The sequence below is a fragment of the Lepisosteus oculatus genome, chromosome 2 (assembly GCF_040954835.1).
Source record: "Lepisosteus oculatus isolate fLepOcu1 chromosome 2, fLepOcu1.hap2, whole genome shotgun sequence".
In the NCBI taxonomy this organism is placed as follows: domain Eukaryota; kingdom Metazoa; phylum Chordata; class Actinopteri; order Semionotiformes; family Lepisosteidae; genus Lepisosteus; species Lepisosteus oculatus.
In genome coordinates, this window is record NC_090697.1 from 52,407,969 (window position 1) to 52,421,050 (window position 13,082).

The 13,082-nt window shown below is 36.1% G+C and overlaps 1 protein-coding gene across 25 annotated transcripts in view; it reads left to right on the top strand.

The window, feature by feature from the left end:
- Nucleotides 1-13,082, top strand: part of LOC102692053 (syntaxin-binding protein 5) — a 219,130-nt gene that overhangs the window by 181,428 nt on the left and 24,620 nt on the right. For 13 of the 25 annotated variants that reach the window (XM_069179051.1, XM_069179015.1, XM_015347544.2 and 10 more), the window contains 2 exons: nt 4,943-4,990; nt 6,642-6,692. In XM_069179051.1, the coding sequence (XP_069035152.1) occupies nt 4,943-4,990; nt 6,642-6,692 (99 nt within the window). The remainder of the gene's footprint in view (nt 1-4,942; nt 4,991-6,641; nt 6,693-13,082) is intronic. The other 12 variants (XM_069179018.1, XM_069179020.1, XM_069179041.1 and 9 more) reach the window with 1 other exon arrangement.

A 13,082-nucleotide genomic window follows, 5' to 3' on the forward strand; every position in this document is an offset into this window, starting at 1 on the left:
GCCCGACGTTAGTTGCATTGCTTGAAAAATAATTTTATTTCGAGAGACTGGATAAGTAATTCAAGTGTTTTTTTAACTTCCTGAAAAACAAAGAATAATTTTATATGTGCAAACGTTTTATGATATGTCGCTGTTGTGAATGTCTGTGGAGTGTATCTTATTTGCCTGTCTGTCCTGGCTGTGCTCTCTCGCTCGCTCGCCCTCCCCCCCTCTCTCAATTCAAGTCAAGGTGCTTTATTAGCATGACAGATGGGTACAATCAGTGTTGGGTATTTACTTTGCTTTGAGATGCCACTTTTAAAGGTGATATATAAAATCAAGGCTTTAACTTGCTTTAACTCCGCAAGTCTGAGTTCTTGTGTCTGTCCTGTCCGAACCCGAAAGTATTACAATCTGTATCTTTATAGCAGGTGGTGTACAGCTTTTTAGTATAGATTACACTTTTCTAAAATGTAATTAAAAAATAAAAAAGATTACAATCTAATCTTTCCACGTTTAATCCTAAGATCCCAAGAAAAATAAATCTAAACGGGGAGAAAGCTATGCTGAAAGTTTATTAAGATACTTAGAAGACAAAGATATCAATTTATGTTGCATTTGTCTGATTGTGAATCAGAAAACACATATTTAAACCTGCGTTTGCGATTTAAATCAAAATGCGATTTAAATCAATATAAATGTTTATATTGTAACGCCTAGGTGACTATTCATTGTTATTAAAATGACTTAAATTCGATCATGTTGTGATATTTAGAAATATAAATTTGTTTGGTGCGAGTGAGTTTTTATTTAATCTCTGACTCGGGGAAACGTTTCATTTTTTCAAAAATGAATGGCAAGGTCACATGCAGAGTGCTGAAAAAGCACTACAGAAACATTATCAACAGACAATGTACAGCGTGTACTATTCTTGTGTTGCGGTACATGAACATAATTATATCGTTATTAATTTCTTTAGATACGCGATTCCATATTGTATTCCCTTTTAATAAAATTCTAAAAGTATGCTTGTTGACTCCGGTATCACGTTAGTTAAAGACTTCGATGCTTAAAATGTTTAGGGAGAAATGGAATACTGGTGTGTATGTTTTCTTTAAAGTACCGAGACCAGCCATATACTGTATGTTTAAGTTCCAAAATTAATATCGTTTATGGCCTTCACACGCGTTACAATATGCTCCTATTCTTTTTATGTTGAAGATTTCCCTTCAGTTGTAAAATTCCATATAAATTTTCAATACTTAAACGGGCACAGTTAAGACATTAAATATACATATACATACTGTATACAGTACAGTTTGCATACGGTATTATGTTTATGTTCCTAAATCAATCTCTTTTATGAGCATGTGAAAGGCATGGTGAATCGGTCCTCAAAAATTAGTGTACTTTGCATGATTGGAAACAAATGCGTGATTGCGAAATGCTGTGGTGTTACTTTTACAAAGACAGTCAATGAAAAAAATAATGTGGACCAGGGCAATACTTTGAGTTTACAGCTTGTCCAATGTCATTCATAATTAATACTATTAGTAATATCTTCGTTAAAGACTTTGATGGCGACAGCTCAAACATGAGAGGTTGAGCTTTATTAGCTCCACCTTGCGGAAATTCCGGATACTATTATTTTACTTGCGGTACTATAGGAGAATTTACGGTAACGTGCGGTAGACTGCGTAAAGCGCACCGCAAAATAATGTGGTATCGCCCGCTCATTTTGAATGGCTGCATCTGTTTATGCCACAGATAAAAACAGAGCACAGGAGTGTATTACGGTCATTTGTTGAATATTTTTAGTAAACTGTTAGGCAGCAGAGGAGGAGGATGTTAGCAAGAAATATGCTTATATTTCATGATAATGCACCTGTGCCCTGTTCTTGGGTTGCTCAACTTGTCATTCAGGAAAATGGCTTTGACCAGCTGAATTACCTGGCATACTGTACAGACTTGGCCCCAAGTTATCACCATCTGTTCTTAAATCAGAAGACTCACTTGGTGGTGTGAGGTTTGCTGATCAGTTAGTTAAATGCTGAATGTTACATATGACTAGAGGGACACCTACCAAAGGTAAAGTGGGCGAAACAATTAAGGATATATTATATATATTACAATTTGCTTGGGAGTAGAACCATTTTAAAGACTTTGGTCTGTGCACTTACTGACCCAGGTCTGTATCGATGTTTGAAATTATATTTTCTTAGAAATATATTGCATAATTCTGTTGTTTAAAATAGATTACTTTAAATGACGTACAGTGCTGAAGCACTTTGGACAAACCTTTATTTCCATTATTCTACTAATTCAGGTCAAATGCAGCAGAAGGTTTATGATTTTAACATTCCACAACATATTTTACAATATTGTTTTAGACAATTTCCTGAACATAAACGTTGGAAAAAAATGGAACGTACCACCTTGTGCTAGAAGGAATGGGTCATTGAAATGTAAATGCAAAGCCCAGAATAAGTAAGTTTAAAGATGCCAACATATGAAAGATGTATTATTAACGTATTGCCCTGCAATAGTGTTACTCCTAATTTGGTTAATCAGAAATTCAAAAACTCCTTGTGTTTGAATGTGCCCTGCTAAACCATTAACCACACAAATGACTGCTGTCATTTTTGGAGTGTAGCAAGGTGAGAACTAATCAGCTAGCAACCCTGCAAAGCTCCTTCATGAAGGGATCATGAAGGGGGAGGGCAGAATGGTATGCTCTTTCTACAAGAGAATTAATTTGTGGAGGGCAGAGCTGAGGCTGGACTGGCTTTAAGAGCACCCAAAGAATTTCAAAACTAGACCTTTAGACTACTCAGGTTTAATTATGTCTTGTGCAGTGTCGATTGACATGCTTGGATTTAGTAAAATGTTATATAGATATGTAATCAAATGGATTTTAATTTAGTAGGTTCAATTTTCTTTAATTCAATGATATCTGAAATAAATGTCTATTACATTTGTTTTTCATTTAATTGTTAATGTTTAAGTTCTGTACAGTACTGTGTGTCATATGATTACTGCTTAATTGTAGACAGATGCGCAAAGTTTGTTATTGCATTTTAAAGCTATTTCAAGGCACATTTGATTACATTTCTTACAGAAATATAAATGTAGTTAAGGAAAGTTAGATTTGTAAAATGTTCCATTACAATTACAAGTTAATAATAATAATAACAAACTTTATTTTAAATAGCACCTTTAAATGTGGCATCTCAGTGGGGTTTACAGATAACAACAAAAAATGCACAAATATACACAATGAAAAAACACAATGAGAGGAGACAGAACAGAACCAGTTAAATAAAGACCCTTCTTAAGAAGGTTTTGAATTTACTGTAGATTTGAAGGAGTTAAGGAAGGTGACTCTCTGAAATCCTTAGAAATAGAGTTCAGGAGACAGGAGAAGGCCGTGTCACCCCGCCGAGTGTAGACAGGCTTGGGGGACAGATTTAGAAGATTGAAGCTTGCAAGGTATTGAATAGGACAATAGTAGCTAGGACAGGTACTGAGGTGGTAAGCCATGTAGGCGAGCATGAGGATTTCGAAGTCGACACAAAACTTGACAGCAGGCCAAACAAGGACTCCAGGATAGCAGTAATGTGATCACTTGCAGTAGACCTAGTCAGGATTCTGGCTGCCGAATTTTGGACATACTGGAGTTGTTCAGTGTGGATTTAGACACCCCAAAGAGTACAGCGTTACAGTAGTCAATTCGAGAGAAGACAAATGGGTTGATCAGCCATTCAGCAACAGTTAGCAATTAAATAGAACATAGCCTGGTGATATTTCTGAGGTGAAAGAATGATGTTTTTGCAAAATGTTGTACATGTGGATTGAATGTCGAACCTGAATGATATATCAGCCCCAAATTTTTCAGTTTTGACTGAAGCTCAAGTACAGTACCATCCAAAGATAGGGTTACAGCATCGGCTTTAAAAAGTTGAAGGGGGTGCCGATAAGCATTCCAAGCACTCCAAACAGTCCTCTCAAGATGACAAACTAAGATCATCAAGTTACTTATACAAGGATTTTTGTTTTTAAATTATTAAATAGTCAGACAGAAATAATTTTGAAATATTAAGTTACAATGATCTAAAGTATGTAGTGTGTGTCATATTACAGTTTAATAATTTTAAAAAAGGAATCACTTCCACTTATAACTTATATGTAATTGATAATGTTTTTGCTTCACCCAAACTGTTTTTCATACTTAAGTCCAACTTACATTTAAAAATGTAATGTATTACTTTACATACAGTATTAAAGTAACTATACATAATACATAAACCATGGTAATGTCTGACATTTAAAAATTATCTTTGTCCAAAAATGTTTTTAATTTTAAAATCTTTATGCCTTATACAAGTAGCTTGTAACTGTCAGTCATTTTGAGACTTACTTTTCCCAACACTGATAGTATTTTGTTACTGGGGTCTAAGTTCTGGTCAATTAAAAATATTCATTATTTATACCTTACACATTCTTACCTTCTATAATTATACTATAATATCCTGAATACATTTCCTATACAATATGTTTATACAAAAAACAGTGTTTTGGTCAAAAACAATAAATATTATGCACAAGCAGGAAATTAGCTAAAACACAATCTTTATATGTAGATCTATAAGGAACAATGACTTTCTTCATTGTTCCATGCATCTGCATTAGCTGGTATCTGGTGTGAATGGGTGAAATGGATTTAATTTTGAAACATGCTATTAAAGTTGCATGATCACACTTACAGAATTTGTAAGAATTTTTTTTGCTCTTGCCTTTTTAAGGAATTTCATGAATATACCCCATAAAAATGAACATACAGCTTGCTTTTGGACCTCTGCTCAAAAAATGCAGGCCAGATTTCCACAAAAACAATCATATTTATTGCATGGCACAAAGTGCAAGACTTGTTTCTAACTGCACTGTTACTTTACTTCCCTAAAAGTGTTGACGTCAAACCATCAGCAACTCTACAATGGAGGAGGTAGAGGAGGTAAGATTGGCGTCACATTTCATGCAGGGATTGTGAAAATTTGTATCATAGTTCACCATGGGCTGACATGAATGTCATTTTGTTCTTGCAAACAGCTATTGTTTGTGAAGTGTTGGCAGTGTAGCTGTGCTAACGCGTTGGTAAGGAACAAAACATTAAAACCAATTAAAAGAATGAGCAAAACCAAGTCATTGCATGCTGCATACAGTATGTCTTTATAACAGACACTTCACTTTTTTGTGTAAATAAATGTGTTTAGTGGCAAGGAATTGAACCTCCCACCCCAGTACCACCATCTTTTCATTCCGATTCAATTCAGTCTTTGTTTTGTAAACTTAACATCATACCATGTGATATGATTGTGTTCGTCTTTTATTGTTACTGTTGTCTGTAGAATACAGACATTCCTACAGAGGCAGTGTCAAGGAATTTGGGTTTTGAATTAGATTTAGGAAATTGATTAAAGTTGATAAATTGATTGACTTAATTGATTAAAGTCGATAGTTTTCTAATGTACCTGACAAACCAGTTTGCAGTTTTTCTTACAAACCAAAATGTTTCTATGGGGTGCGATCATGCAGCTTTAAGTTATTTTTCAAAATAAAGTTTAAAAATGATAACAACAAAAGTATATTTATTGAGGTATTTACCAAGCTATCAAAGAAATAAGAAACCTTCACTTTTTATAATACAAAAAAAATTATGATTATGAAAAAAATGGTGAACAGGAACACATAATGGGTGGTCATTATTTATAAGGAACATGGTTTCATGAATTTACTGAATTGCTTTTGCCAAAGGCAAGCCACTAGAAACATTTGACAAAACTGATTAATTACTTTTGGATACTGTTTAACTGTAGTGATTTTGTAATGGAAGCCAAAACATAAACATAATGTAGTTATATTTATATGTACAGTAGCTAATCGGTTTAATTACAAGCACCTCAGTTTTGAGCCCGTATCAATACACCTGAAGCAGTTAGGCCCGCTGTAGATGCGGCAGACCTTTCAGTGCAGGCTGCTAAGATTTCCTTTTATGTTACACAAAGAAACTTTGTCTTGAGGTTTCCTCTGCACAACTAAAAGAAATTAGGAAAACCTAATGTTAATCATGTCTTTTTTTCATGCAAGTATTATATTATATTAAGTGGTTTTAAATATATGGTGAAGAACCTCTGCCTTCTATGATAGAACCTGGAAAGAAACACATTAAACACTGTTGAAGACTTTGTCCCAGCACTTGTGCCCACCCTTCCCACCCGTGCTTCGTCTTTCTAACCTTCTTGTCTAATGCATGTTTAATTGGTATGGCAATTACAGATTCCTGGCCTTTTTAACAGTTGATTCCTTTGCAGGAAACTGTGAATATGACTTGATTGCTTTCTGTGCGTTTAATGTCTTGTCTGCCGAGCGTGGTGAGATCATATAAAATGAATGCAAGATTATGCTGTTTCACCTTTTCAGTTTCTATAAAACGTTGTTCATTAAGTGCTAAGTGTTGAGAAGGATATTAAAGAAAATGGTCAATTGTTTTTGCCTTTTATGTTCACAATTAACCTAATGTGTAAATTTACATTAGAAGGGCTGTTTTGATAGATGTGGATCCACAAGATATGTATTTATAAAGACGGGCATTTTATTTCTTCCAGCAAAGATGTCACGGAAGTTAAGTCTGCCTACTGAGTTAAAGCCAGACTTGGGTAAGCTCGATTTATTCTTTTTGGTTTTGAACTATTTTTTGTTTTTGTATGTAGTGCTTGCTGACCATTGGGTTACAGATTCATTTAGCTGTATGATTTTTACCACTTATCACTGGAGAATCTTGCAATCAAAAAGAATGAAAGTCATCTCTAGTAGAAATGCTCATGAAGATGATGATGATTCCCAAATGAAGTTGTGAGTTAATGATATGTTCAGCTCTCCATTCCTATTCAATTCAGATGTAGAGGTTTACTTACAAAACATGAGGATAATTACATTCTTCTTGTAAAACCAAGAATACATAAATTATAAACCTAAAAATAATCATTGGAAAACTGGGAGAATTTTTTATTTTAAATGGGTTTTTGAGGACCATGTTTTCTTTTCAGAATGGAGCATGGTCCACAGTTATCAATGTTTATGTGGAATTCATTAATTTAGACTGTAGAATCTGTATTTTATATTTCAGCCATTGCATTGATGTGAATTGTCTTTGCATTCGTTAGCTTAAGACTGGTTTTGTCCAGCTGAACTATTTTGAAGCATTCACATTGGGCTTGTTTTCAACAGCTGAAATTTAGTGTGTTTTATTGAAAGCAAACAATTTTGCTGGTGTTTACTAAGCACTAAAGAAATAAGGTTCATTTGTTTAGAAATCTTTTCCTACTTGTGGTGTTTATTCTCTTTCAAGACCAAGTTTGTTCTCAGTGAAATTTCCAAAGGGTGTATCTCATTAAATGTTCATTACATATTTAGAGTTGCAGATAAAAATGTTATTGTAAAAAACTGAGGGAGAAAAAAACAAGGAGATTGCAGCAGGTTCTTTTTTCCACCTGTTAAAAATTAATTGTATGCAGTGTGGCACTACACGGGGGGCATGTCCAATGTGTCCTGGTTGAAGGGCGACACATTGCCTTTGTAACCACAGCTGTACTGGCTGCTTGAGGACGAGCCACAGCTGTGAAGGTTCTTAAAAGACACTATGAATACCCTCTGAAGGGACGAGCAGGGTAAACCCTGGAAGGGGAGGAACATCCACCAGCAGTCCCAGTTGGTTTGTGCCCAGGCGTAATTTTTCTTTTCTTTTTCTTTTTGCCTGTCCCGCCGTGCATCTCCACTGGGACAGGCTCCCTTTTTCACACGTTGAGTTTTACTTTTGGCCTTGGGCTCCCTGCCTGCTCTCCCAGACTGGGCCCCGTTAGATAGGGTACATCTAGGCTGGTCCCCGCCGCCAAGCAGGTACTTTTTCCCAGGCTGGACCCTGTTAGATAGGGTAAGTCCAGCCTGGGCGCTGCTTTACACAGCGACACATTTTTATTGTTTCCTTTTTGTTTTGTGTTTCCCCTTTTGGTGTGTTTTCTTTCCGGTTTTCGCTAATCTCACACTGGCCCTCTGCCCCCTTAGACTCATATTTTGCAGTAGGACAAAATATTATGAACATTTATGGGAATCACATGATTTGTATTAATTACTTTAAGTTACCCTATTTTTTGTATTTTGCATAGTTGGATGAGTTTTTGGATACAGTGATTGTGCGTGACCTGTAATGATCTGTTATTGGAATGCAAGCAAGATGTTTGAAGTTGAATTCAGAGCTAAGGTGTTTTGTAATGTAAATTCCACAGGGAAATATGAAACATTGATTCTCTTCATTGACTCTTCATGTGCTAACCTCAATGAATTTATTAAGTAGTACAGATGCAACCATTCAAAATGCGCGGGCGAAACCGCATTATTTTGCGGTGCGCTTTACGCAGTCTACCGCGAGTTACCGGTAAATACCGCTAGTTACCGTAAATTCTCCTATAATACCGCAAGCAAACTAATAGTAATAGTAATAGAATTTCCGCATGTTCCTCTCATGTTTGAGCTGTCGCCATCAAAGTCTTTAATGAAGATATTACTAATAGTATTAATAATGAAAGACCTTGGACAAGCTGTAAACTCAAAGTATTGCCCTGGTCCACATTATTTTTTTCATTGACCATCTTTGTAAAAGTAACACCACAGCATTTCCCAATCACGCATTTGTTTCCAATCATGCAAAGTACAGTAATTTTTGAGAATCTATTCACCATGCCTTTCACATGCTCATGAAAGAGATTGATTTAGGAACATAAACATATTACCGTATGCAAACTGTACTGTATACAGTATGTATATGTATATTTAATGTCTTAACTGTGCCCGTTTTTGAATATTTATATGGAATTTTACCACTGAAGGGAAATCTTAGTACCTGAGCATAAAAAGAATAGGAGCATATTGTAACGCATGTGAAGGCCATAAACGATATTAATTTTGGAACTTAAACATATAGTATATGGCTGGTCTCGGTACTTTAAAGAAAACATACACACCAGTATTCCATTTCTCCCTAAACATTTTAAGCATCCAAGTCTTTAACTAAGTCAACAAGCATACTTTTAGAATTTGATTAAAAGGGAATATAATATGGAATTGCGTATCTAAAGAAATTAATAACAATATAATTATATTCATATTGCAAAAAAACTGCAATGGACATAAAAACTCCCTTGCTTTTAACAGAGCGTTCCATAATTTCTAACTACGAAAATTATTTAAACTGCAACACTTATCATTCAACCAGAGCTCGAAATATCACAAGGATCCCCAAGAGCACAGCAAAGACTTTATTAAAAGAATCGCGTATCTAAAGAAATTTATAAGATATAATTATATTCGTGTACTGCGACAGGGCTGTGTAGGGCTGTTTCACCTCTCTCTTCGTGTGACTCTATTCAAAAGCCATTTAGCAAAGAGGGGATGAGAAGAGTGACAAACTAGTATACTTTAGATCTTTTTTTCTGAACCGGGGAAAATCTGATCATGTTTCTCTATAACAATATTAAGAAACATTGCCACACCCGGACTGTTAAACCAACGCATTAGCATGTTAAAGCCCATTGAGGAGCCGGGCGCAATAATTGTTTTGTCCCTTGATTTACTGATCTGCATTAATTACAGAAATCGAGTTCCTGCTCTTTGCAGACGACCTGGTCCTGCTGTCGCTTGGACTTGGACAGATTCCAAGTGCATTTTTGCAATTTACGTTGCATTGTCCATTGTGCTGCTGTAATACAGTTTAAAATAATTAAAAGTCTAAACTGTATCAGCTTTATTTATGGGTTGCAATTTAGAAAAAGTAAAAAACCGCAGTCAAAATGCAATTTAGAGCTTTCTGGCAAGAGGGGACACCCAAAATAATAATTTAACATGCCACTGTTTGTGCATGAACAAAGTTATACTGCTATTTCCTTAGATACGCGATTAAAAAAAAAACAAAAAAAATTTTGAATCCCCGGTGGAACACATTCCATAAGAATCAGCGCTTTTATATATCGCCTTTAAAGGTGGCTTCTCAAAACGCTTTACAGGATAAAAACAACAATAACAGCAACAACAACAATATTGTATTTCATTGCACTTTGAAAACCAAGTATTCACTTAACTATATGTGCAAACGTTTTATGATATGTCGCTGTTGTGTATGTCTGTGGAGTTATCTTATTTGCCTGTCTGTCCTGGCTCTCTCGCTCGCCCCCCCCCCCACACACAATTCAATTCAATTCAAGGTGCTTTATTAGCATGACAGATGGATACAATCAGTGTTGGGTATTTGCTTTGCTTTGAGATTCCACTTTTAAAGGTGATATATAAAATCATGGCTATAACTTGCTTTAATTCTGCAAGCCTGAGTTCTCATGTCTGTCCTATCCGAACCTGAAAGTATTACAATATGTATCTTTATAGCATTTTTTAGCATAGATTACACTTTTATAAAATGTATTTAAAAAATAAAAACGATTACAATCTAATCTTTCCACGTTTGATCCCAAGATCCTAAGAAAAATAAATCTAAACGGGGAGAAAGTTATGCTGAAAGTTTATTAAGATACTTAGAAGACAAAGATATCAATTTATGTTGCATTTGTCTGATTGTGAATCAAAAAACACATATATTTAAACACGCATTTACGATTTAAATCAAAACGCAATTTAAATCAATATAAATGTTTATATTGTAACGCATAGGTGACTATTCATTGTTATTAAAATGACTTAAATTCGATCATGTTGTGATATTTAGAAATATAAATTTGATTGGTGCGAGTAAGGTTTTATTTAATCTCTGACCAAGGGAAACGTTTCATTTTTTCAAATAAATGTTTGTTAAAAAAAGAAGTCATGGCTCCAGTGGGATTCGATCACAGTCCATGTGACGTGGGAGTCAGGAACCTAACCCACAGCGCCACCGGCAAGGTCACATGCAGAGTGCTGAAAAAGCACTACAGAAACATTATCAACAGACAATGTACAGCGTGTACTATTCTTGTGTTGCGGTACATGAATATAATCATATCGTTATTCATTTCTTTAGATACGCGATTCCATATTATATTCCCTTTTAATCAAATTCTAAAAGTATGCTTGTTGACTCCGGTATCTCGTTAGTTAAAGACTTCGATGCTTAAAATGTTTAGGGAGAAATGGAATACTGGTGTGTATTTTTTCTTTAAAGTACCAAGACCAGCCATATACTATATGTTTATGTTCCAAAATTAATATCGTTTATGGCCTTCACACGCGTTACAATATGCTCCTATTCTTTTTATGCTCAGCTACTAAGATTTCCCTTCAGTGGTAAAATTCAATATAAATATTCAATACTAAAACAGGCACAGTAAAGACGTTTACTGAAAAATCTTTCTACGACCGACCAACGTACCACGAGTGCCCCTGTCGGTCAACCAATCACGTACTGCGGTACCGCGCATCATCGTGCGTCACAATGCGCGACGCCCTAGCCAATTACCTCCGGTATGCGCACTTTGAATGGTTGCATCTGTAACTAGTATTTGTGCTATTTATATGACAACTATATCTCTGATATTAAAAATGTCACAAAAAGTGTTTTACATGTTCTGTAGATACTCATGCATAGAATTATTAGTGTTTAATTAAGCACAGGTGAGAATAACTATTGTAAGATTACCAGAGGAAGGGTCATCCAGGACAGGTATTTCAGGAACGATCTGCTCACTATACAGTACTTGACTTAGACCTGACCAAGATGGCTGCTAAGAGAAGTCAGCTGACCCGCAGATGGAAAGGGCTTAGTCTGAAAAACAACGAGACACAAGTGTGTCAAAGTATATATACCCTGGAAACAGTGAACTGGCGCGGAAGCCAGTAGGTGAATGCGTTTGGAGAAGATAGTGGAAGTCCGTTGGTATTGGGACAGATTTAAGGATAACGGATTTACGGAAGACATAAAGGTATATGGTTTGTGATTTGGATACGGCGTGGATTGGTGGAACTTTATGGACTTTGGAACTCGGACTGAATAAGGATTGAGAGAACGGATTGGCTTGGAAACGGAGAAAAACTCCACGAAAATTAAAGAAGAGAGCGTTGTGTGAGTACTTTTGTCTCTAGAACATAAACCTTTCCCCGGGAGGCACCACAATTGGTGGAGGTTGCGGGCAGCCCACTGATCGGGTTTGTGAAAAGGGGGGGGGGGGGTTCTCTCTTCTCTCTTGGTTTGTGTGTGAACTCTCGCTAAGGAAAATGGAACAATTGATACAACAATTATCCCAAGCTACACTAACCCAGTTCCAGGCTTTAAAGGGACAACAACAAGCTATACAGGCACAGCAGGAGGCTAATAAAATTAAAACTGAGACGAATCAGCGAATTATAGAAGAGCTGAATTTGGTGAGAGAGGAATTGCAAAGACTAGGAGAGGAAATTAGAGGGTCCTCAGTAACAGGGAGAGAACCCAGTAAAACAGAAGAAATTGGGCTTCAAAAGATGACAGAGCTTGATGATGTGGAAGCATATTTAAAAACTTTTGAAAGAACAGCTGCCAGGAATGCATGGCCCAGAGAGCAATGGGCAGGGAGAGTAGCGCTTTATTTAATTGGGGATGACCAAAAAGCCTATTATGATTTAAAAGAGGAGGATGCTGAGAACTATGAAACTCTAAAAAAGGAGATCTTGGCGAGATTAGGAGTAACAATGGCGATAAGAGCGGTCCGGTTCCATGACTGGAGGTATCAAATGGATAAGCCAACGAGATCTCAAATGTTTGACCTTGTACATCTGGCTAAAAAATGGCTTCAGCCAGAAGAACTAAAGTCAGGGCAAGTGGTAGAAAGAGTGGTATTTGATCACTCTGTGAGGAGTCTGCCTGTTCACATGAAAAGAAAAGTGAGTGATGGGGATCCCCAGACATTAGACCAGGCGGTTGATTTAGTGGGCCGACAGCATGTTACTGAAGCTTTGATTAAGGAAGAAAGAGGGGAATTTCAGAAAGAGGAGAGGAGAAACCCCAAGAGTTTGGAGAATGAAAAGAAGTTCCTGTC